At 38.1% G+C, this 27,026-nt stretch overlaps 1 protein-coding gene across 1 annotated transcript in view; it reads left to right on the top strand.

Annotated features, from left to right (window-relative positions):
• Positions 1–27,026, top strand: part of tenm1 (teneurin transmembrane protein 1) — a 176,975-nt gene that overhangs the window by 23,276 nt on the left and 126,673 nt on the right. The window contains exons 2-3 of the mRNA XM_081367090.1: positions 14,824–15,086; positions 21,782–22,045. Coding sequence (XP_081223216.1) covers positions 14,879–15,086; positions 21,782–22,045 — 472 coding nt within the window. The 5' untranslated portion in view covers positions 14,824–14,878. The remainder of the gene's footprint in view (positions 1–14,823; positions 15,087–21,781; positions 22,046–27,026) is intronic.

Raw genomic sequence — 27,026 nt, 5'->3', positions numbered from 1 at the left:
TAAAGGGGCTGTCCCTATTCTCATAATGAGTAATGGGTGTGTTTTGGGATTTACGTGCGTTAAACCAATCAGAGTCTCATTTCCCATTGCCTTTAAATGCCAGTTGCGCTCGCGCCATAGCAGATTCGCTATTTAGACCGAACGCGTCTCCAAACATGCTAAATATTTGGCATGTTTGTGTGCTACTGTGTCCCCTGTGTGTTTAATAAGCTGAGTGTACAAGCGTTGTGGACCTGCCACATAAAAAAAATATTGCGCCATTGACTTTAGACCAGGTTTCAGTTGGTCAATGGCGCAGTCTATTTCTGTTGCCTCAAAATAGCAGCGTGCCAACAGTGTGCCTGACCACACCTCGTTTTCAGACCAGCACGCCCATGGGCGCACAAATGGGCGCAAATGCATTTGCTATTTAAACAACGAGGTGCAGGACGTGAAAATGATAACTGCGTCGGACAGAAACTAGCAAAAAACACTTGCGTCGCGCTTGGCACTGCATTGCGCCGGGTGTAAGATAGGGCCCAGGGTGTCTTTATTGACATTAGAATCGTTTGATTTCACCTCGGCCCTTCTGTCTTGGTATTCGTGAGCACATTTTCATTTGCTGAAGAGCACAACATAAGACCATAAAACACGATACAGTACATACTCATTCACCCTCTCCTAATTCACACGGTTAAAAATATTTTTTAATGTTTTTGAAATAAGTCTTGTATGCTCACCAAAGCTGCATGTTATCAAATATTATTGAAATGTAAAATAATTTTTCTATTTTTCTATATTTTAATATGTAATTTATTCATGTGAGCGCAAAGCTGAATTTGTCACATGATTCTTCAGAAATCATTCTAATATGCTGATTTGGTGCTCAAACAATGCTACAGTATTACTGTGCGTTCAGACCGCCGCCGACGAGAGCGTCAAAGTGGCCGGAAGTCATTCATTTTCAATGTGAGCCGGTGGTGATCTCCGGCGAGAAGAGGCATGGCGCGTCTTGGGTGATGTGGGCGTCGAGAAGGGTTGAAGTCAGGTCAACTTTATGGTAATGAGCTATGACGTGGTTCGGTGGCATCCAATCGGAATGTAGAAGTCCTCCGCTTGAGAGGATTCCAGAGAACACAGTCCTGTAAACTTTGGTTCCGACCACATTAATTCCCAAGCAAAATGGAGGAGAGGTTGATCATGTGAATTTGATAAGAAGGCGCGCAACACTATTTACAGGCAACATTTTCGCGTTTGAACACTTGTTTTTCAGTGGGAATGCAGTTAATTTGCTCAAAACAACACTGATTTGACCAATTTCATTAAGGCTACACTTCAATCAGGACAGTTATTGTAATATAGGCTGCACACAAATGAATGTTAATTAAAGACCAAGGCTAGTAAACGTCTCCTATAAACTGCATGTTGAAATTAGACTAGCACTTAACCATGACACAAAAGCCACACCACACAAAACGAATCTTTCTACAGTGCTGTCGGCAGGGCAGCTAGAGCGAATTTTCACGCTCTGTCCGGCGACGATGTGAACTCACAGTTATCAATGTTGAAAGCTGTTATGCTGCTTAATATTTAGGTGAAAACAGAGATACATTGTTTTCAGGATTCTTTGATGTATAAAAGTTCAAAATCACAGCATCTACTTACTAAATAGATATAATTTGTAACATTATACATGTCTTTACTATCGCGTTTGATAAGTTTAATGCATCTTTGCTGAATGAAAGTATCAATTTAAAGGAAGAACGCATCCAGCATGTGTGTTTTCGCACACCCTCTCCAGACTCTTGACAGCTGTTACTGTTACTGTTACACTTCAGATGGTCAGTGTATGGTCTGTGGGTAGGCCATCTGAGAGTAGCCCCACCCCACTTCCTTCTGTGTCGTTCGGAATCGGTATACAGTACATCACCAGGTCATGTGAGTAGAGTTGGTTAAGCTCATATTTGACAGCAGACAACAAAAGGCTTCTGACAGCATATTAAATATTTTAGGGAAGCCTAAATTAAAGGTCCCATATTGTACACCTTTCTGGAGTTTTATTTTAGGTTTTGATGTCCTTAAGAATATATATTTGCGGTATAAGTACCAAAAACCATCTCAATGTATTTTTACATCTCAATGTATTTTTTGCTAAGAACGGGTCAATTTTGGCCTGTCTAAATAGTATTCATGAGCCTCTCTTCTGATTGGCCTGTTGTTTTCTGAGTGACGCACGGCTACAGTAGGTCAACCAAAGGTAACTAGGGTCATGTATGCTGTAGCCTGCTGTGGCTTGGTGATGCTCACCAAGGTGAGGGAAATGTTATCTGGCCTTATATGTTCGAGCCGGACTCAGACTAAAACCGGCATTGAACTGTGTGTGATTGACGAAGCAGTCACTTGTGAAATGTGCAGGACAGACGGTTTAGGTCAAACTAAATTGCTGTGGTATTTCCGAATAAATAAACATTAGCCACTGGTCTCTTATATTAATGTTGTTCGGAAGCCTGTGCAATGATGTACTTTCCAGACATCCATAGACTGAACAGCATTTTCTCGACAATTGTCCGTGTTGTTGTTGATCAGCAACGGCATGGATGCGATGTTGTGTGGGGTTTGGCAGGGAGGGACGGTGGAAAGTGCTTGGGGTGGTGACTGAGTAGTTCTGACGTCACATTTTTAAGGAAGTCACAACGGCTCGTGAAAAGGCACAGCTACTTTATGCAGGCTGTGTGCATTTGTCTGTGGATTGACTGTTTTGAAACTCATATGGTACTTACATAGCCCCATAGACCTCTGTTATCATGAAAAAACCCAGGAAATTTCAGTTTTGACAATATGGGACCTTTAAATAAAATCGTATCGCATTTCTCCAAACTATTCAATACCTTATGAACAAGCTACAACATAGGACTGCGCGATGGCAAAGAGTTGACAAACTGTCACTGTTTCGATCAGGCCAGTGCTGCATCGTCATGAAAGTTTATCCTTTGCACATGTTTTTAAGCCTGGCCAATTTAAACATTCAAGCACAAGAACACATGAAAGAGAACTCAATTCAGTACTCGTACGCTGTGTGAGAAGATTTGTGTGCACACTAGGGGTGTGAACCGACACATGGGGCCCTATTTTAACGATCTGAAACGCAAGTGTCAAAGCGCAAAGCGCAAGTAACTTTGTGGGCGGGTCTTGGCTCTGTTGCTATTTTACCGGCGGGATAAATGACTCTTGCGCCAGGCGCAAATCTAAAATGGGTTGGTCTGAAGAGCTTCATTATTCATAGGTGTGGTTTGGGCGTAACGTGAAATAAACCAATCAGAGCGTCATCTCACATTCCCTTTAAAAGCAGGCGCGTTTGTTCTAAAGCGGATTCCTATTATAACGGCGGATTTGCCAGGCGGGCGCCAGGAGCGGTTCACAGCCAAGGAGAGCAACGCTATCTATCTATCTATCTATCTATCTATCTATCTATCTATCTATCTATCTATCTATCTATCTATCTATCTATCTATCTATCTATCTATCTATCTATCTATCTATCTATCTATCTATCTATCTATCTATCTATCTATCTATCTATCTATCTATCTATCTATCTATCTATCTATCTATCTATCTATCTATCTATCTATCTATCTATCTATCTATCTATCTATCGTAATAATGTATGATTTGCAAAAATGAAAACTGCTGCTTCTGTGTAGATGAGAGAATCAAAGTGTATGCGCGTTGTGCACACGCTACATTGATTATGGCCAAGCATGCGCCCTTAAAATAGCATATGAATAACATGCGCAACGCGCCACTGACTTTAAACTATTTTTTCCTGGTTAGTGGCGCAATTGTTTTCTAAACCTGCAAAATAGCATGAAGGATTGTTTGCGCCGAAAACACGCCGCCTTTTTTGCGCTGAACCGCCCAGGGAGCGCAAGTTCATTCCCTAGTTTAGCGACGTGCTTCTGTGGAGGGAAAAGCGCGCTTTGCGCGGGTGCAGAATAGGAATGATACATGCGTCGGTGTACAAAGTCAATTGCGCTGGGTGCAAGATAGGGCCCATGGTCTCACGGTTCGGTTCGATTACGATTATCATGTCATCGATTCAGTTCAATTCGATATGGCGATGCACCGCCACCGCATCCTCAATTTTAAATTTACTTCAAAAGTAATGTGTGCGCGCGTGCTCGCCTGTTCGGGAAGTCGCAGTGACAGAAACAGTGACATTCCAGTTCAAGTTTCAAGGGAGTAAAGCTTGTTTATGCCATTAAGAAAAGGAAAATCTGTCAAATAAATTTTGTTTTAAAGAAATGTTCATTTAAAAGCAGCGCTCATTAATCAGTGTATTATGTTACCAAAAGATGCGCGCATCAACCGTCGCTAAATCCGCTGTTGAAGGCGATGATCATCCATTTATAATCACGCATAACAACACAGAATAATTGTAATTTGACCATCGGTGCGGATACTTAAATCAGAGAAAATTATTGGGGCGGGTGGATGATTTATTTATTTGTGCGGATTCGGGTGACGTTGGAGCTCATCCGCGCATCTCTAAAGCAGCCAGACTCTGCGGGGCGTTAACAGCTCGGGGGGGAAAACGGCTAATGTGGTTTATCAAGTTAGTGGTATTACCTCCTGCATATTTTATTTGTGCGTGACATGAGCGCACACAGCACGTCGGCTATAAAGTAGTTGGAGCATTTTTAATTGTCTCGCCTCCCTCTGCCATTGTATGCTACCGCGACAAAGCACGTATGGCACAAATGACGTCAGAAAAGCGTCAGTACATTATAATCGGTTATGGTCATAGACACTAAAAGAAATGGACACAGCGACCCCATTGGATTCAATGGAGAAAAGTGAAGTCAATTAGAAGCACTCACTTCCTGATGGCCGAGAGTACTGCGCAGGCTCAAACTGAGCTTGACGACGTAGATGTCACGTGAGCAAACTGTCTGTCTTCTAGTAGCTGTGCCAAGAGAAATCTGAATCATTCCCTTCCGAAACTTGCAGAGACGGAGAGTGTGAGTAGGAGGTGTCCATGAGCTAGGAGCAGGAGCAACTTTTGCTAAGTATTCTGATTAATTACTTTGTCATTTTGCCTCCACGTCCCCCCGATTGCCCGCGAGCTTCTCCTCCTGTCCATAAGGTAATCTCTCTACTGTGCGACAGAGAGTCGCGTGGTTATGACACAATCGTTAGCCTATTTTTACAAAAACTGTTTCTACTGGGCCATAACGTAAGATACAAGGTAATGGAGCCTTTTATACATTTTCGTGTTTCTTTAGAAATAAACAATGGACAAATGGAGTCTTTAAACGCCTCAGATGTAAAGTTATTCGCTGTCAAAGTGACGCCAAAATGAATGGGAGTCAATGGAATGCTAACAGCAGGTGGGGGTCCGCTAATCAATGGCGGCGCCCGGGGAAGCTTCAATGTTTTCCGGAACACTGCCCCCCTGGTTATGGTCTATTACTGAACCGATTTTGAATCGTCCCCGTCTGCATCGCGATGCATCGTAGAAACGATACATTTTTACACCCCTAGTGCACACACATTCGAAGTGCGCGTCCAGAGAGTTGTGTCTGACAGCACACAAATGCTATTCTGCAGGCAATCACAGCCATGCTGATAAAGAGCCATATCGCACAGCTACGAGTGTGAAAATGCGTTTATACAACGGTTCCACAGCACAAGTGTGTAATGAGAAACAACAACGGAGTGTCTTAAAAAAAACTCTTCTGTGCGGAACTACTTCCTACTGCCACGGATTCAAATCTTAAATCTCAAGTTGACATTTTAACAGTTGAGCCCAAACCTCTGTTACTTATTCTAAAATGTCACTTTAAAACTAGCAACGAAGGAACGTTGAGTCGTTTCATTGAAGTTTATTTTATAATGGATAGTAGAGTACCGTATAATGAGAGAGAGAGGTTGACTAAGCAAGTGCATTACCTGCCACTAGCTCATATTCTTAAGGTCAGTCTTTTTGAATGTCCGCTGAGGAAAGCGATATCTTTGTCTTTGTCCTTTTAACAGTTAATGTATAAACGTAATAATGTAGCCAACTTTCACTGAAGCCAAAATCACAATCACTAATGGACACTTTCTCAATACCAAATATGGCAGGTTATTTATATAAGATAATATTTATTGAAAAATAATATTTAAATAAACAATATTAGCCATTATAAACGTATAAGAAGTGTGTACAATAGAAAAGAAACAAGCAAACAGTTCATTCAAAAGTACAAGTAATAGATTAATAAGACCAAAGATTGCCCGTTTGATATACCCAAAATGAATTATACATCATGTTTAAACATTTCAAATGTATCTGTGCACAGAACAATGAAATAGGAGGATAAGTAGAGGAAGAGTGATTTGTAAAAAAAAAGAAGATAATAATAAAAATAAAAAAAATTCAAATATTATATGAATTTATGTTTTGTCAGTAGACGCTATCTCTATCCATTTCCTTAACCCCTCTTCCAGCCTGGGTCTCCATGGCGATGATCTTTGTCAGATATGACCCCCAAAGATGTCTAACTAGCTTCAGGTTTATGTAGAAAGTGTGTGTTTGTGTGTGTGTTTACCTTTTTGGGAGCGTAGAGAAATGCCACCAGCAAGAAATATTCTTAGCTGACCTGCGCTTGACTTTCATGTTTACGGACTGTGTTTATGTCTGTGTGTGTGTGTGTGCTGTCAGCTTTTATTTTAGGCAGTATCAGGACTTTGACACGTTTGTGCAGTTGCTCAGGGCAAGAGCTTTCTCTTACTGCAGATCTGATTCTCCTCAGAAGAATTTGCGTGTGTTTCTGTGTGTGGGAGAAAATCGTTCAGTGCAGGAAGTGACTCTGGCAATAGAGAGAGATGGATGAGGGAACGTCAACTCTTGCTGTGTGTGTGTGTGTGTGTGTGTGTGTGTGTGTGTGTGTGTGTGTGTGTGTGTGTGACTATTTTAGAGAGAATCAGCGCAGGAAGTCTGCACTGATAATCTGAAGATGGATGAATGAATATTATCCACTGTGTGTAGATACAGTTTGTGTGTGTGAGAGAGAAAATATGATATGTCTCTACAGGCTGCCTGTAATATTGTACGGTTCCCAGCAGTCAAATCATGCTAATGTTATTGTTGACAATATTTAGAAGCAAATATTTTTTTAAACCATTCATATTAGCATGTCTGTGTCATACTGTATGCATATGGCACTTGAATGGTGCATAACCCTACATTATCACCTTTAATACAGACTTTAGTTGTAAACCATATTTTGTGCAAATGATGCAATACAAGGAGATTAATGTGTCGGTTGGCAAACATGAAAGATTAAATGCTAGGTTGGTGCATAATTAAACACAGGAAATTATGCAACTAATAGTGCAGTTAAAGAATAAAGTTTAAAAAGTCAAAGCACATACAGTAGATCAAATAAAATATTACATTATAAATAAATAGCACAGCAATTAAACCATATGTAATAAATACATAAAATAAAGTTTACAAATAAATAAATCTGCCATAATATGAATAAGGAAAAGTGATCAAATGTGCTAAAAATATTAATGCTTTGTTTAAACTCATCAAGAGTGCGATTTCTTTTAACAGGCATTGGAGAGCATTGAGTTTTACTACTGACTGCTGGGACACCAGTGTTAGGAGACCAAAGAGACCCGTTTGAAACGATCCTCACAAGCTTATTAGAAATGGATTTAGGTGCAAACCCATTAAGGGATCTGTACACCGGTAACAGAAATTTGAAATCAATCCTAAAATTTACGAGAGGCCAATGAAGGGACTTTAAGACATGCATAATGTGTGCTTTCATTCTGCTCTTTGTCAGCACTCGTGCTGCAGCATTAATTTGTAGTCTAGCCGGGCGTTCTCGGGAAGAGCAGACAGGGAGAGCATTGCAGCAGTCCAGACATGCATCAATCTCTCAGCATCTGCTCGTGACTATGTTTCTTAGCTGATAAAAAGCAGTTTAAGTGGACTGCCTGATATGGACCTTAAAATTCAAATTCGTGCACAACGATACATAGCGGATTTTAACGTGAGACTTAGTATTCAAGAGAGGATTTTCGCATTGTAGACAGTTTCACTCACCGCCCTTTATCCCTGACTAAGAGCCCTTCGATTTTCTCTTTGTTTAGTTTGGGAAAGTTCAGTGACACAGAGTGTTAATACTGTCCATACATTGATCCATCTCTACATTGAGCTGTCGAGACATCAACACATAAACTGATCTTGACTATATGGCTAAAATGACTGGGTGATACAGAGATGCGCAGTTGTGTATCAACAGCAGGAGTATGAAAATCAATCCAGACTGAGTTAGTTTGGCCACCCTGAGTGTCAAATATATAAGCATTTATACCACAAGCTAAAAACATCTATTTTCTAACTAAAGCCTGATGCCATAGGAAAACTTGTAGTGTTACCATTAGAATATTAGAGTATAGGCTACCCCATTAGAGTATGAAATATGCTCTTGACAGTTGAATGGGACTTAACCTTCACAGTCCAAGTGGGTCTGGGTGCGTTTTTAAGAGAGAAAATGTTCTCCACTATATACTGCAAACTCTCATTCAGGTTTGGTTCCATTCAGGTACGGACCACCCTCTTTTCATGATCAAGACTATTCCTGATGGTATATATTGCCATGGCAAAGCTGAATTTTCAGCAGCCATTATTCCAGTCTTCAGTGTCACATGATCATTAAGAAATCAATCTAATATTCTGATTCAGTGCTTGCAAAACATTTCTTAAAAACGTTAAAAACAGTCGTACTGTTAATATTTTTGTGAAAACCGTAAAATAATTTATTTTTTAAATCTGCTATAGAAAAAAATGATATTCTTTTAATTGGACAAAAAGTCCTCTTGGATGCTGGTTAGATGGTACCTGAAAAAAAGAGAGAGATTATTTTGGTATACAGTGTTGACCAATTCCTGACATAAAACTCGGATATGCTTCTGTATATCTCATGGAAGATACATAGAACTGATACACTGATCTGAAGCACCTTTAATGTAACATCAATGTTTTATGTAATATAGCCAACTCAAGAACTCTTTACAGCAAAATACAGTTCTTTATACGAAGGAGGGTTTTATTACTATAATTTTAACCTGTTGCTCAGTGATAAAGGAAGAGCATCCCTAAACATAAACTGTGTAGTCTTGAGCACAAACCCAATTAGGAACACAATGGACTACTTGCACTACTTCCGCGTTCTAGTTAGTACATTTCGGGAGTTTCCGGTTAGAGCGTTCAGCACACCTACATATATGAGAATGCAGATTATCACTGTTTTATGGCTGCCAATTGATTAAAACAATGAATAATGATATCTGTATTAATTATCTTGAGCCTGCTGAAATGTTCCTATAAATATTTTCTTTCCAACTGTGCATTCTGAATAATAAATAGGCTAAATATATTTATCCACTAAGCTGCAGCAGTCCTATATGCTTTTCTTCTCATTATCAGTTTTTTTTTTCTCTTTCTTACATTTCATACCTGTTGGGTTTACATTTTTAAATGAAATTGACTATTAAAAGGATTGCTTGTGTGCGCTGGTGTTTATTCCAGTCTTTTAAAATAGTTGAATGAATGAATGCTTTTGAGGTGCCTACAACGATGTTAAATAGGCTATAGGCTATTTAATCAATAACGTACACAGCGTAGAGGAGAATGACAGTCAACTACTTTGAATATTATAGCATTTTGGGCATAAACATGTAAATAGTGAAAAATGACACAGAATGATTAAAATATTTAATCCAAATAAATAAATGTTTGTGGTTCGTACTGATGTTATTCATCTGTTCTCATACACTTCAGCGTCGCGGTCATTAGTTTAGCCGAACACTGACACCCTGTGGTGAAATAATGGCGTATTTTTATCACCCGCCGCTGCTTTCTCGAGAAGCCTCTCGCTGCAACCTGCGGTGGACATCCAACCCGGCCCACATCCAAGTGTGACGTCAGAAGCCATTAGGCCGGCACGCCCATGCCCAAATTGGACACATCATTCTCATTAACGAAGAAGCATCGAGAAGAGAAGACAAGAAGACGAAGGTAACTGCGAAACAAAATGCACAAAACAAGCCACGCGGTTTTAGTATAAATAAATACTGTTCAACATTATACGAATGAGTTGTATGAGAATGAAATGTTACCTGTTGAAAGCAGCTCTTATTACTTTAATAATAGTTTATGAGGTCAGTGCAGTGCGACTGATCACTTGACTAGCATGCCTGCTCCGAGCGCGAAAGTCCGCGATATGTAATAAATTGTCAAAATATGGATGTAATTCGAATGAATAAGATTTGATGATGTTGTTTTAGAACTATGAATTATCTTCAACTTACATATTTGGTCATTTAACTCTCCTGTGATGTCTCTTAACTGAGTTGTGTGTTACATTGGCTGAGTGTTTCGTATCGGCAAGTTAACGTTAACTAACGTTAAGGGTAGATATGAAAATTATATTATTTCAGTGTTTATGTGTGACGTTACATTCTGTAAATCTTATTCTGCTTCTAGAGAATTTGAGAATTGATTGTCACTCTGTCAGTTGTAACTGCATATTGAAAAATTTGAAGTTGTTCAGTCATTGCTATGTAGGCCTAAGTGTATTGCTTATGTAAATAAGCAATACACGTTTAGATAATGTAATGTGATGATAAACTGTTGTAATATGCATAAGTTGGTTGTAGCACAATATTTTGTGTTTCCACAAATATTTTTTTCATATAATATAAATAAATGCATGTATATATAAATAAATTCATTCTTGAATCATTCTCGAGTTTTTCCTTCTTATATCTGGCCATATCATTTAGTGACTGCATATGATGATTGCATCATTATTTTCCCTGATAATGAGCAAATTAGTTAAACTTAAGGAGGTTAATCATTACAATTCAATAAACTAAGACTCACTCCAATTTTTCAGTTGTTTAAAGATTGATATACATTTTTTAATTGTTTTGTGTAAATTAAAATTTACCCATGTGTGTAAACTTGATGTATTAACACAAAATATTAATTTGTGACCAAGATATTTTAAACTGATGGTATTTTGATATGTTAAACTAGCTTACTAAATAAGTGAGGGATTAACTGGTTTTTATGTGTTAGAAAATTGTGCAAAAGTTCCTTTATTTTAGTAATTCAACATAGCTGTAAGCCATAATAATCAAATTTAGAACACATAAAGGCTTGAAATATCTCACTTTGCATGTAATGATTCTATATTATATATTAGTATCAGCTTTTAGTTGAATTACTGAAATGAACTTGCACAATATTTTTTTTTCAAGTTTCACCATATTGTTTTTTTTTTAACTTAAGGTTTACTTAAATTCCATTCTGCTGTTCTATTGTTTTATTTGCTATAACAGGAATTAATAAGTGAAGTCTTAATTTGGTTGTAAAAATGCAATATTTCTATAAACACATAGAAAGAAATGTAAAAAAGTTTACATTTTTTTTTTTTTTTTAGAAGGGGTAAATATATAAGTGCAATTTGGAGTCCACATATAATTAAGAAAGTGACAAACTCGTTTTAGTTTAAGTATATGCTCCCTTAAACGTTTATTATAGCAAAACCATGATTATTGATTACCATTTGTGTAACAGAAATACAAAAATATTGTTTTAATGTACATTGTTTACTTGTATTACCATGTCATTGACTTACAAAACCAGTGAGCAATGCAGATGTAACGTATGACCATGTGGGCCTACCATTTTTATTATAAACCAATAACTATGATAACCATATGATAACCGTAAACATTTCCTACAGGAAGTGCAGCGCCATTTTGCGCATGCGAGTCACGTGCCGTATTTGGATATGGGCGTGTCTTCTGACGTCACACTTGGATGTGGGCCGGGTTGGATATCCCCCGCAGGAAATGAGTCACGTGGCGTATTTGGACATGGGCGTATCTTCTGACGTCACACTTGGATGTGGGCCGGGTTGGATGTCCACCGCACGATGCAGCGAGCTGTACTTGGCTTTCTCAGATCGGCTTGGGTTGGATTAAAACTTCATGTTCCGATAAGTTTGGAAAATTCTGCACACAGTAAAAATTGCCAAATTTTTAAATCTTATTGCGGACACTCATTTTAGGTGGCGTTTGTTCAACTCATTGACCACAGTACTTTGAAAGTAAACATAACCAGAAATAAGTGAGACATACTATTTCCAAACGGAAGTGCGTCACGATGCTCAGTGCAAGTGGTCCATTGTGTGTACATGCCTGGGTTCGTGCCCATGTTTGTGTCCCCTCTCTGCAGTTTATTCTCCTACACTGTAATCATCATAATCATCTGATTACAAAGACTTATTCAGCACTCCCATAAGAACCCTCCCCATCTGTCTGCTTCAAGTGTGCGTTTGTGTCTACATCTCTTATTTGCCGCACGCATTTTTTTTAGTGGCCTTTAACCCACTTTACGTGTTACAGTGAGTTCCGTTTTGATCAAAAATGGTAATAATAGTCTTTGATTGGCTTCCTCTGCTACTTGGTTACGGTCTCTTGAGAGCAGAGCGAGGGAGACAGATAAAGGGAGCTTTCACCACAGCTACTATTAACTAACAGAGTATTAATTGTGTTTGCGTGCAAAGATGCTGCCTCCAGTCTACAAAGTCACCGCCGCCTTCAATTGGCACTCGCTCTGGCACGACATCCAATCAGCAGGCAGCCTGCCAGAGACTGACAGGGATTTAACTCGCATACCCCTCCCACATCACTTAGTCATGCCGCGCGTTTCCGCGTCAGCCAATTAGTAACCCATTACAAAAGCAATACAAAGTATACACACTAACGAGCATTTGATGGTAATATTTAACTTCTATTTCATCAATGTCAGGATGAGAGTGACTTTCTTTCTCTGTCTGTCTCCCTCTTGTATGCTTCCCAGAAAGTCTTTAACCTGTCTGGTCATTTTGCAAGCTCCTTCTATCCTTCTTCATTTCTTCATCTGTCCATTCTCATCCTTCCCGCTTTCATTTTTCAGCCATGCTTCTGTTCCTATCCTGTCCCCGTCTTCATCTTCGTTTGACTCCTCTTCTACCCCATATGGTCTATCGGTTCTCTTTCATCCCGTGTTCATCCGTTCCACCTCTCCTTTTCATCTGTCTCCTTTCAGCTGTGCCTCTCCTTTCTCTTTCTCCCTGTCTAACTGCATCTTGTTTTTCAGTGGCCCTCCCCTACCTGTGCGCTCCTCTGTTGAACGCTGAATGTTCTTTTCAGGCTCAAAGGTCATGGAAAGGTCATGGTCAGCGTTTAGATTTGGGAAGTGAAAGCTGAAAGGGAGCCACACTCTCTGGAGAGTGAGAGAGAAAGAGAGAGAGATTGTGTCTCGCATTGAGAATGCTAGAGCACTGAATAAGATGTATGCAGGGCAATTCAAGCACAATCTTGTCTGACTCCAATATTAGTTTCCCACTAATCCCTTCTCATGAAGATCTACGGATGCAGTTGGTGTTGGATGCAGTCAGAAAGATGTGTGTTTAAAATTAAGGTTAACTTCAACATGTTTAATATTATGCAATTAACACCTTTTTTTCATTTTGTTGTCTGTGTTCTTGGGTCAGGGAGGTCTGTAACATACTGACTGTTTGTCCACAGTTAAGCGCCGCATGTTTCAGAGTGAAATGTGGCACAGTTGCGAGCAGCTGATGATCCAGTGATTTCAATGTTTTGGAGCTGCATTTACTGTGAACAGAGCTGCTCCAAAACATTGAAATCCACATTTCACTCTGAAACATGCAGCGCTCTTCGACATTGAGGAAACAAACACCATCTCTGCATCTGCTCTGAGTTTGTATCGTTTATGACGTGCATTTAAAAACTAAACATGCGCCAACCATCTAAACTTATTCATTTTTTTTTTTTATAATCACAACATTTTTGTCCAAATTGTGGAGCCCTACGAGCAAGCACAACAAACCTAGAGTTTTTTTAATCGTAATCGCATTTATATATTTTTTCTCCAGAATCATGCAGCCATATTCTCCTATAAATTGTAGGCTAATGTTAGAAATAGAATCCCATTACAGTTACTGTTCTCATAAAAAACATATAATTAATTAGCTGTGTTACATGTACAATTTCAGTTAAATAGTGTCAGTTTAAATAGTGTCAGTTATTTTCATTATTGATTATCAATTATTATTATTAATGACATTATTATTATTTTCAATATCCGTAGTTTGTTACAGCTCTACAATATTGGATTATCAGTATTACTTGGAGCTAAATTTGAGCTAATTCAGAATGTAAGATTGATTAGGTTAACTACAACACACACAAAAAAAATATCCTAATGAATTATTTTAAAGTATTGACTGGTGTGCTGTATTGTGAGGTACGTTAATTTCATGATTTAATTGCCTTCATTACCGGGCAGTTGTATAACTCTCTCTTGTTTTGAGTTTGTTTCTTTCCCCCCTCAGTCTTTCACCCTTTTTATCTTCTCTCTTTTCCTCTATCTAAGCATCTCTTTATCTTTTCATCTCACCCTCCATCTATCTCTCCCTCTTCTCTTTCATTTGTCCTCTGAGACCATCTCTCTTTTCTTGGTGGTCGATGAATGTTTGGCTAAAACATGGGGGTGGTTTTGGATAGTGTTTGTTTTGTTTTGTCCTTCATGCCTCTTTAAATATATTTCTACAGAGCAGCCGTTTGTTCTCAAGCTGTTTCATGTATCGCTTTACAAAAAATTGCTCCAGTGAAATGAAAGTTTAGAGTACATTTGAACTGCTGTTGTTTGCTTTCTGTTTCATCGCCTCTGTTCTCTTCTGTTTTTTTTCTTTGTGTGTGTAGTGTGCTTTGAGTGAGTTTTTGAGATTTCTGAGTGTGTGATATTGTGAGAGCAGAGATGGACGAGAAGCTTTACCAATCTTTGGCCCGACCCCACCCCGGCCTGGAGCTCAGTTACTCCAGCTCATCTGATGAAGAGGATGGTACCAACCTTCATCACAAACACTACAGAGAGGCGCACACCCGCCCCGATTACGAGCCTGACCGCAGATTCACCTACAACAGCCACAAAGTCCGCAGGAAACCCTTGGAGCATCCCCAGAATGGTAAGGATTTCTGTTTGTGTGTGTGTAAACTCTTTTACAATTCAATTTTGAGTGTAAAGTAGAATGAAAATCAATTGAAATTCAAAAAAATTCACATGCACTACTGTTTGGGGTTGGTAAGATTTTAAAAATATTTTTTTGGAAGAAGTCTCTTATGCTCACCAAAGTTGCATTTATGTGATCAAAATACAGCTAAACAGTAATATTATGAAATATTATTACAATTTAAAATAACTTTTATATTTTAATATATTTTAAAATTGAATTTATTTCTGTCATAGCAAAGCTGAACTCTCAGCAGCTATTACTCAAATTTCCAGTGTCACGTTATCCTCCAGAAATAATTTTAATATGCTTATTTAGTGCTCAAGAAACATATCTTATTATTATCAGGTTCGGCACGCATGTGATTTGCGGATTAACTGCTAAATTTAACCGTCATAGATTTTATCATAGAGTTTACCATTTGGACATGTTTTGTCTTGCCAATTTACACATTCAAGCGATTTTAAACGTGGAAGAAGAGGCGAAAATCGGGACTTGCGCGTTATCTGTGCGCACAGCCTCACACACCCGAAGCGTGCGGACACAGAGAGAGAGAGAAAGAGAGAGAGAGAGAGAGAGAGAGAGAGAGAGAGAGGTGTGTTTCAGAAAGCACTCGAACATCAAATTGATTTATTTTTCACATTTACTTGCGCTTAAATGGACACACACTCAAAATTATGACAAAATACCCGTCTTGGCAAGTATGTCAGGCTATGTCATAAGTGAACAGTTGAGAAAGGAACCGGATGTGTGTCAGTATATTCGGCCCGTGCATTCGGTCTTAAAATGACCGCAGCCTAATATTCCTGCTGTTGTCTGTGTCATTAATGTAAATAGAATAAAATAAAAACATCGTCATGTTTGATGATGACGACAGCTTGTAGGATAAATGTGCCGTGTAAAGTGTGAGTACCAAGCAGCATGTCCAGGTGCTCCCTTGAGAACCAGACCAAAAATAGTTATGTGCACTCCTGACAATAACACATAAAAATAGAGACTAAATAATGTCTTGTTTTGATTTTAACAGTATAGATAGAGTTGTTGCAGTATATAGTTTAATTTAAAATGCACAGCAGATTCATTCATATATTATGACCAACTTATATAACAAGTAATGGATGTCAAATGAAATTTCCACAAGGATATGTGCATGCCTGCATGTGTTTGCACAAGAGAGAGAGACAGCTTTAAATGATGACACATAATTAATATCCCTCTACATTTAGCGGGACACTGGAGCTGTTATCATAAACATCTGACACTGGATGAAAGGCTGCATTTTCTAAAGGAGATCATAGGCAAGCTGTTTTGTTTGCTGTTTTGATGGTTGCGTTAATGAAAGTGATTATATGTTATGACTCCTTAGTAAGGAACAGAATTCTTTGAAAACTCACTGTAAATTGAAATGAGCCATCAACAGACACACACACACACCAAACATCAAACACTATTGTCATTAAATAATAATGGGATATGTGTTTTACTTTTGAATAATGAATACAATTTAAATTTTTTAACAATTTTAATAATATAATTTATTTCACCCCTTATTCTTCTGTCTTTGATATTCTACATTCATGGATTCATTTTTGCTTGTCTGAGTCCCAAGGGTGAACTATTTCCATTAATTAAAGGATTCCCTATAACTAAGACACACACAGGCAATGTTCCCTTTAATTTTTATTCTTGCTGAGTAGAACTTAGTTTGGTTGGACCTTTTGGTCACCTGAACAGAAACATGTAGAGTGTATACAGCAAGTTATTTTTGATTATAAATCAAAATTACATAAAAAAAAAAGAATGATTACATATTCATACATAAATATGTATTATATAAATCATTAAATATGTATGATTGAATAATATATAATTAATAATTAATAATAAATGATGTTATCTAGATGGCATTCATATTACTTTTTTTTTTTTTCTCGAAAAATAAATAAACACAAGTCAGAAAAATAATAATGCATGGCCTCTGTGGGTTTTTTTTTTTGCATAACAAATTATTAACTCAACTTTCCACAGAAGATTTCTCACAGCTTCATGTCCATATAAAAAAAATCAAAAAAAAAAAAAAAATCAACGGATATGTGGAAAGTTGAAGTGCTGCAAATTAGGGCTTCCCCCTATTAGTTGACCAAACATTAGTCAATGAGAAGAATCCGGTCAACCAAATTTGTATTTGTCGCAGAAAGAAAAATCTCCATAGGACAGATCATTAACACTGTTGGCCTTTATGGTAATTATGTTGGGCAGGAAATCCAAATGTTTGCCTATCATTCTCAAACATCTTATCATTTGAAATGTTAGCAACTTTACATGGCCATTCGCTTAGCCCAGTATATTTTTAAGTATTTAAATTATTATCAAAAACGTTCAACTAATCATTAAATGGCTTAAACGGCCGACTAGGAAAATCCTTGGCCGGGGCCAGACCTCTAATGTTAGAACAAGCAACCATTTAGCTGTAATTCAAGGAGTGTTGAGCTTTTTCAAACATCATTTTTAAATCTATCTTGAGTGCTGAATTTTATTTCTCACCTGTATGGAATCAACATCAGATAGATAGATAGATAGATAGATAGATAGATAGATAGATAGATAGATAGATAGATAGATAGATAGATAGATAGACAGATAGACAGACAGACAGACAGACAGATAGATAGACAGACAGACAGACAGACAGATAGATAGATAGATAGATAGACCTAGATAGATATCTACATTGGAGGTTGAGCAGGTTACAGTGAGTCTTTTTGTTTCCTCTATGAAATTATTCAAACGCTACATGCAGAACAAAACATTCTGTTCCAGTTACCACGGAAACAGCTTCACAAATAAAGAGAGATGGAAATGGAGACAGAGAGAGAGAAAGGGGGAGAAATGGAGAGAGAGAAGTAAAGAGAGGTCTTTCACCCACTCCTCTTACCCTAGCTTTTTCCATCCATGTCGGCTTGTGGACAAGTGTGTGTGTGTGGGTCAGGCCGAGTAGCAGGGGGTCATGTTCTCAGTGAAGGACGGAGAACTGCATCGTGGGCAATTAGTACTGAGATGATTAGAGCAGGGAGAGCAGTGAGAGGGGTCGCCACAGAGACAGGAGTCAGAGAGGTAGAGGAGAGGATTCTTAAGGACACTTGAGTAAAGATCTTGCTCATCACACACACATACACACACACAGGTCTGAAAAATCACACTTCTTCTGCACACACACACACACACACACACACACACACACACACACACACACACACACTTAGTGCTACACACTTCCGGGAAAGCCCATCAAGAGCCCATCACCTTTACTTCAACAAATGAAGAGAAGAGGAGAGATGAGAAGATATGAGGGCAAGAGATGAGTTGAGATGAGAAGAAGGGATAAGACGAGGTTGGAATAAGAAAGTAGATTTAATTAAATAAGAAGAGGCAACATGAGATGAAAAGATATTGGAGAAAGAGACAGTAGCCTGCTATGTACAGTAGATATGATTGCTCACAAGTTCCCAAAAAGACCAGTCAATGGTAGTCAACATTTGCTAGTTGATATTGCAGAAATAGTCGTTTACATAAAATCTTTTTTTGCACATTTATGTTTTGCTGTATTTTTATAGGAGGATAAATAAATAATATATTAATTACTGTCATGTTAATGTTACAGATTAAAATAACACATTATTGTATTGTATATCTGGAGTGGAAAACAAAATCATTTCATTTTATCCCAGATCTTGCATGCGTTCGTTTTCTCCATGTCACTTGCAGGCAGGCAGAGAGAAACGTCCACCTGGAAGACAGCAAGGTGCAGGCTGTGTCATGTCATATTGCAAATTGGCATATAACAATTAGGACTCCTGATGTAAAATTTTATATGGATTTAAAGGGGAAACATGAATCAAAACTTTACAATTATGATCCTACATTAGCCTAAATCAATATCCTAATAAATATACTACCCTTAAGTAATGTAGTTGCTAGTACACGTCAAGCTTTTCTTGGGATTTTGCTGCCTGTCATGTGTACAGGTACTTTTCACAAACAAGATGCATGTTCAAACCCGACGTGCAAGGGGTTGTAACGAACAACAATACCTTGATGTGCAGATTTATATTGGCTAACTGTAATTTTAGGAATTCTGTTTTTTAATAGGCTATTGAGTTTGTACTTATTGGTCCCTCACTGCCTATTGATTCAGTTGATAATGATAATTCAGTTGATTGTATGATGATCATAATGCAAGGCAAGCACATTGTATATATCTTTTAGCTGCATTAAGAATTATATTTGACTGTTTGATTCATATATTAATTAAGTAGACTATTTAAAATCGCCCTCTGTGGGTTTGTTAGACCCTTTAAAAATTTCCGTTTAAACGTTAAAGGGATAGTTCACCCAAAAATGAAAATTTGGTCATTACTTACCCTAAAGTTGTTCCAAACCTGTTGGAATTTCTTTCTTCTGTTGAACACAAAAGAAGATATTTTGAAGAATGTTGGTAACCAGACAGTTGACGGCACCCATTGACTTCCATAGTAAGAAAAAAATACTATGGAAGTCAATGGGTGCCGTCAACTGTCTGGTTACCAACATTCTTCAAAATATCTTCTTTTGTGTTCAACAGAAGAAAGAAATTCATACAGGTTTGGAACAACATGAGGATGAGTAAATGATTATGATTTTTGGGCGAATTTTCCCTTTAAAGAAATTAGATGTGGCACACATCCCTAGTGTGAATATAAACTACCATTACAAAGTTTGAGGTCAGGAAGTTTTTTTTAAATAAATTAATATTTTTGTTCAGCAAAGATGCATCGAATTGATCAAAACTGACAGTAAACACTTTTTAAAGGATTTCTATTTGGAAATCCAAATCGTTCTTTGGAACATTCTATTTATTAAAGGGGTCATATAATGCCATTTTTGTACAAGCTAATATGCTTCTTTATGGTCTGAATTAAAAGTTTGTAATATACTTTAATTAAAAATTCTCATTAGTATTGTAAGAAAACATTTATTTTACCTGGTCAAAAACATGCCGTAATGTACCCTGAGTGTAAACCTTAGACGCATTCATCGTGAAGCGTGCTAGCGATTTGCAGAGATTAATATAAATATTAATATAAAGGTTAAAAAAACATTACACTCACGTCTTCTGGAGGTTCAGCAGGAACACGAATAGTTGGTACCGATCCTTTTTTCAGGAGCAGCTTCTTAGCAAAACCAGCTTTATATTGACCATCGTTTGTAAAGCAGTCTGGTGAGTGAAATGATTCGCACAAACATGAAAGCATTGACGTTGATCGTGGGGAATATTCCCTTCGAAAACAAACTCAGCCACTGCGTCTTCAGCGGTTCGGATTTAGGAACATCAACATGACTGCTGTGATCGTTATTACACCCAAGAACAGAACACCACAATCGCTTAGACGCCATTCTGCTCACAGACAGTCAGAGACAGTGCCCCAGCGAGACGCGCGGACTATGATTGACAGCTTGCTCACGAGCGAGGGCGGAGTCTGTGTTTGAACTGCGGCTGTCAATCAACCATCGTGGGAGGGGCGTCCGACCATGTGACGTCACACGGTCGAACGGCTTGATTAGAGACAGGGGAAAACATATAAGAAGATTAAAAAAAAAACCACTGGATGGATTTTTATCATTTTATGATGGTTGATTTTATGAACACACATTTCAGTACAATTAACTTGTAAAAGTGCATGTACCATTATATGACCCCTTTAAATATTCCTGATTTTTTAAAATCATATTTACTAAAATCTATGCGAGTGCCTGGATGTAGAATTTTATCAGGTTCTTTCATGAGGATGGATCCACTAATAATTGTTTGCATTTTGCACCCTTTCTGGAGAACCTGTAGTATTTGTTAAGTACCAGACACGGTCTTGGACAGTATATTTTTCCTAGTAAAAAATGTTTCTTGAGCACCAATTCAGCATATTAGAATGATTTCTGAAGGATCATGTGACACTGAAGACTGGAGTAATGATGTTGAAAATAAATGTTGAAATATATTAGGCCATAATTTTTCACAATATTGCTGTTTTTACTGATTTTTTTTTTACCATGCCAATAAATCTACTTGAATCTTGAGAGAATGTGGTGTGTGTGTGTGTGTGTGTGTGTGTGTGTGTGTGTGTGTGTGTGTGTGTGTGTGTGTGTATTTTAAAATGAGTTGTCAGCGCTGAAGTAAAAATGACAGAAAAGTAGTGTTTAGTACGCGCACACACACACACACACACACACACACACACACACACACACACACACACACACACACAGTGTTTCTGTGTAAGAGAGTGCATGTGTGTATCTGAGTGTGCATATTTGAGTCCATATGTCTCTTACATGCTCATTCTTGGGGGAATTTAAATGGTTTTCACATTTTGTGCAGTTAAAAGCATAATTCTTTTCTGTTAAATATTTATTTGGGGCTTTATAAGCCATTCTCCATCTCTGAAGAGAGAACAAAATTGTTTCTGAGCCAGGCTCCAGAAATCTCAGCAGTCAGTACACAGCTCCAGCGCTGAACTCTAATCCACAAGCCTGTGGGAGCGTGTGTCCGTGTACTAAAACTTTGATTTGTGAAATATATTACATTCATTCACTCTCTATTTTTTTGTTTCACCCAGATTTCTCGGACCCCTCCCAGACTGTGTTCCCTGATTTCCAGACAGAGCTTCACGCAGCCAATCAGGAGCTTGCTTACCCGGGAGGCGTGTCTGCAAGTGTTCCCTCCGATCCTGAATCCGAGGGCGGCGCCTCCCCCGACCACGCCCTGCGGTTGTGGATGCAGGAAGTGAAGTCAGAGCACAGTTCCTGCCTGTCGAGCCGAGCGAACTCGGTTCTGTCCCTCACTGATACGGAACAAGAGCGCAAGTCTGAGCCAGAGAATGGTACAAGATTATTTTATATTATTAGACATTGTATTATTATATATTTTTTTGAAGGTCAACCAGATTGTGGTGTGGTGATAATGATGATGTTCAATAATATTTCATTCTTATGCGTGTGCATGTGTGTGTGTGTGGGTTACTCTAAAGTGCCCTCATCAGTGTATGACTTTACAATTTTAATGAGAGCTGCCGCAGAGGGAGATACACATGCAGTTAAACAGACTTCCCAGTCTTGCTGCACACACACACACACACACTCCACTTTCACTACGATATTCAGTGATGCAATATTTATGTGCCGCACTAATAACTACTTTGGTGTGTAAACTACACTCCATTATCTCACACATGTACTCACTCACTCACATTAAGGTTATGTTATTGTTAAACACACTTACATAGGGTTGTATTTGATTGACCCCTGCTGTACCATTGCAGACCATCGTCTTGGTGATGATTTGGTATATCTGGTCGTGTAGTGCTTTCTACTCTCCACATAAAGAGCTCCCGCTCCTTTCTCCACACTCCTTCCTCCACGAACATCCTCTTACATCCGTGTTGGTGCTTGTAGTGGTTTTGTCTTCAACTGTAGTACTTGACTTGGATCCACTATCTGCTTTTTTTGCTTTGCATCTCTCTTCCATGCACATAATGTATGCACTGTCTTATCAAAGTCGCTTTGATAAGAAAGTGCCTGCCGAGAATATAAATTCAAATGCGAGCGGCGACAGTATGATAACACTAAAACAGCATTATATCAATTAGTTAAGTGCTAAATAATTGTCATATCATTGAAAACATGTTTTGAAATGAAAGTGTTTGATGTAGCCTACTGTGCAGATACACTCTTATTACTCTGTGTATCTTTCCCAATGTTAGGAAAGAGTGACTGAAGTTTGTGTTTAACATGGTTTCCTTTTATATTACTAATCTTAGTTTACCTAAAATTAAAAGTTGTCATCATTTACTCAGGTTTCTAAACCTGCACAGGAAAAAAAGGATTATGTCCCAGCTTAATATAACTAGCTTTTTCTGTTAAATTTACAGAGATTTCCTTCAAACTTAAAACACAAACAATGCAAAACGTAATTCAGAATATGGGTAAAACACGTGAAAAATCATTACAGGAAATTCCTTCATATTAACAGTACATTGGGCTGTATTACACACTGTTTTTCAGAGTGTGTATGACCGACTTTCTTCTCTGGAACATAAAAGATATTTTGAACAAATTAGATATACAATGAAAGTCAATGAATTCCAATGTTTTTGGAGCCCACCGTTCTTCAAATATTTTCTGCTGTTTTTCTCATAAAAAGGAAAGTGGGTTACACTTTATTTATTTATTTTTATTCTTTTTTTGGTTTGTTATATATTTAATCAGGGACAGTACACATTAATAATGAATAACAATATGTAAAATGTGCCAGATTTAGCCAGCACTGGCTTGTAAGGTGTCCTTGTTACAATGTAACTCTACACTGTAATATAATATACAGTGATATTAATTAACAACATGTACTTACTATAATTAGGGCTAGGGTTAGAGTTTGGTTTAGGGTTTTTAATTTACTGTTATTATTACAGTAAGTAAATGCAACATATGTAACAAGGACACTGTAAAATAAAGTGTTACCAGAAAGTGATACAGGTTTTAAACCAGGCTGAGTAACAGAATTTTCATTTTTGGGTGAGCTATCCATTTAATAATTTAAGCTGCACATTTCTGCATGTAGGGCTGTGGGATAGGATATGGCCAAAACCGTATGTCACGCCACAAATACATTTATTTAGGATATATCACAGTATAGTTATTTTAGCTGTAAATAAGGTTGTTACGGATACTATTAATAGCCTAACAAAAAGTTACCAAGCCTATTCAAGACAGGAAAAGCAGTTTTTTTAAATGAGAGAAAAAAAATGTAGAGTAGGACTTGATTTTGCCCATCAAGAATTGATTGGATCATTAGATCCTTGTGGTTTGCTAATAGCTGCGATCTTGGTAGTGACAGGTTGCTGGAATTACAGCTCTTGTGCACAGTGTACTCATTCAGTACTTTCTACCAATGTCTACTGGTTTATTATTAAACCAAAAAGGCTGTTATTAAAGGATAGATCAGTGTCAATTATATTAGACCAGACCGCAAAACTGGAACCCACAAGTTACTGATTTCGCATATAAAGAGGGTATCCATTTGTAACTGATTTGCAATTGCTAAACTAAATGCAGTGAAAAAGGAAACCTTAACTAATGTTATAAAAGCACAAATATGCTACATGATATGGCCCCTTAAGAAAGCACCGTCAATTTGAATTATAAGAACCATCACAAATTTTTTTTCATCTAGACTCAAAAAATCTTTTCAGTGAATCATGTTTGGCTTCCTTCTGAGTGGACAGCGAACATGCTCTCTCGCTCTCACACTGAAAGATGGATGTGGTATGATTACCATCTTTGCATTCAGAGAGATCTAATTAATTTCTCCTGATCCAATAGATGCAAATTCAAATTAATTACAAAGGCTGGACAGGCGCATTAAAGCCAGACCACATTGGTGTGTGTAATCAAGTAGAAGAATGAAACTAACATCTCAAAATCCTGGGTCAATTCAGAGTTTTTTTTAATATCAAGCTTCTCTATTGACGCTGTCAGTGCAATGCGCCGTAACCGTTCATACCGAGAGCTCATGAAGCCAATTACACAGTTTCTCATGCGGTGTAGATAACCATGCGAACGCAAAGTGAAAAAAAGCTCCCCTTCTCTAAAAAATAATAACTGAGAAAACCATGCACACATATTTTTTTTATTATTTTATATTCTGCTGGATTGTCTGATTTTCCTCTACTACAACTGTCACTTTTTTCAAACCGTTTCCTGAGAGGAACACCACAATAAGACTAATGCTAATATACTATAAGCACCCGATGGCTTCTCAACAGTCTGCCTGCATTTCATGCCATCCCACTCACGTTAGTTTGCCTTATAGATTCGAGAAGACTTTTTCAGAGTTCACAGCACCACAGGTTCCCAATCTCTTGAGAATAGCAGCCATCGCAGGTGCTAAAAGAGTCTTTTCCTGTCGGGAGCCACGAGGTTCCTTGTCTCAGCGCAGACTCCCACATTTACAGTTCAGCCTGTGTCACGGCTCCGTAGCTGATAAATGCCGCAGTTTGTTCATCTTCAAGTGACGGCAGACTGCAGATTACACAGTCGCAGTAAATTCATTATCATGCTAAAGGTTTTTAATTTACAGAGTCTTGAAAAGGTAAAATGAGATTATAATGAAAGTCAAAGGTGACGGAATTGAGACAGACACAAGGCGGTGAAAGCAGGATGTACAATTATCAAGCAATAATACAATTAATTCAATGAATGTCTGGAGGAATTGAAAAACTATACGTCTGCAGCTCAAATTGAGCATGAGGGAACAGTCGTTTACAGCACTTTTGTGTTTGTGTGTGAGTGTGTGTTTCTTGTGAAAGCTCATGTAACAGTCAATCCTCAAAACGGCAGTGTGTAAATGCATTGGGCTTTCAAGTCTCAAAGCAGGCACTCTAGTGTCTTACCAACACGTGTGTGTGTGTGTGTAGGTGTGTGTGTGTCTTTGTATGTGTCAAGTCACTGAACCTCTAAAGCACTCACAGATGTGTGTGTGCTATATGCAACTTTAATATCAATCATTTTTCACTATACAATACTAACAAAGCAGTTGTTCTGCCAGAGTGACTTTACTTTACAACACACACACACACACACACATTTTTTTGCAGAGTGAATGTAAATCTATACGCTGTCCACGTAGTCATGCCCCCCACACCACAGTCACACCTCCCCTCTGTATTGAATTATGACTCACTAACTCGCATGAATACAGAAAACATGGAGATAGAAAAAAATCACTTTTTTCTTTCTCTCTCTCTTTTCATCTTCTCATTTAATAGCAGTGGAACCAGCCTTCATTTCACATTCAGACAGAAATACGCTTCTATTTGTTCCGTTCTTTAATGTATTTATTTTTTTCATATTCGATTATTTATTTATTTGTGTTGCTTTATCCTCTGACAGGAAATTGTCAGAGGTACAAATTAGAATAAAATGACCTCTCTTCCTTCCTCCCTCTCTCGCTTCCTCGCACCCTCCCTCTCTCTCTGCCTCGCAGTAAGATTACTCTATTAATTCTTTATGCTTGTAGGTGGCACATATTCCGGATCTGAAATGATGGATTTTCACCTATGAATTAATTTCATCTCTGTCATTTAAAGTTCAGCCATCAGAGCTGTCGTACCATCAGGGAGAGAGAGAGGGAGAGATGGGTGTTTGAGGAGCAAGAGTTTACGGTTGCAAAGAAGATGTGAGGTTTCCCGCTCCTCTGAGAGATGGATGATAAAACTCTCTTTTGATTCTCAGTACGTGCGTGTATTTAAGAGGTAACGGTTAATGTGTTATTTGGAACGCATTATTTGATGCTTTTAAAACATCTGTAGCTCTTTACGGAGCAGCAGAAATCTAAGTTGAGCATGAAAACGGAGAGAATTTATTCTCTATAACTGAAAAGAGTCTGAGCGACCCCATCTGATGCTCATGACATTATTAATCTATATGCCCTTCAGAGGAACAGGAAATGGATCATTTTTTCCCCTTTCTGAACATTCTGGGTCACTTGCCCCAGAACCACTCATAAAAGCAACAGATGAGATGATGTGGGTTACAAGCGACCACAACTGCATGAGATCTGTTAGAGCTCTTTGTGCACGCTGGCTAAAGTCAAAGACCCATTAATAAAATGCTAATAAATTGCGTTACAGCCATATTGATCATAGTTCATTCTTGTAGATGCTTAATAAAGGATAAAAAATTTTCCTCTGAGCTTTTTTTTTTTTTTTGTGCTATTAACTCCAAGTGATGATGAGGCCTGCAGCAGACAATCTAACGCTCCAGATTGGAGAATAATCTCTTGGGCACACAGAGATTTATGAGAGG

Source organism: Scardinius erythrophthalmus (assembly GCF_964197995.2).
Source record: "Scardinius erythrophthalmus genome assembly, chromosome: 5".
Lineage (NCBI taxonomy): Eukaryota > Metazoa > Chordata > Actinopteri > Cypriniformes > Leuciscidae > Scardinius > Scardinius erythrophthalmus.
This window is presented reverse-complemented; position numbering and strand designations above follow the sequence as displayed.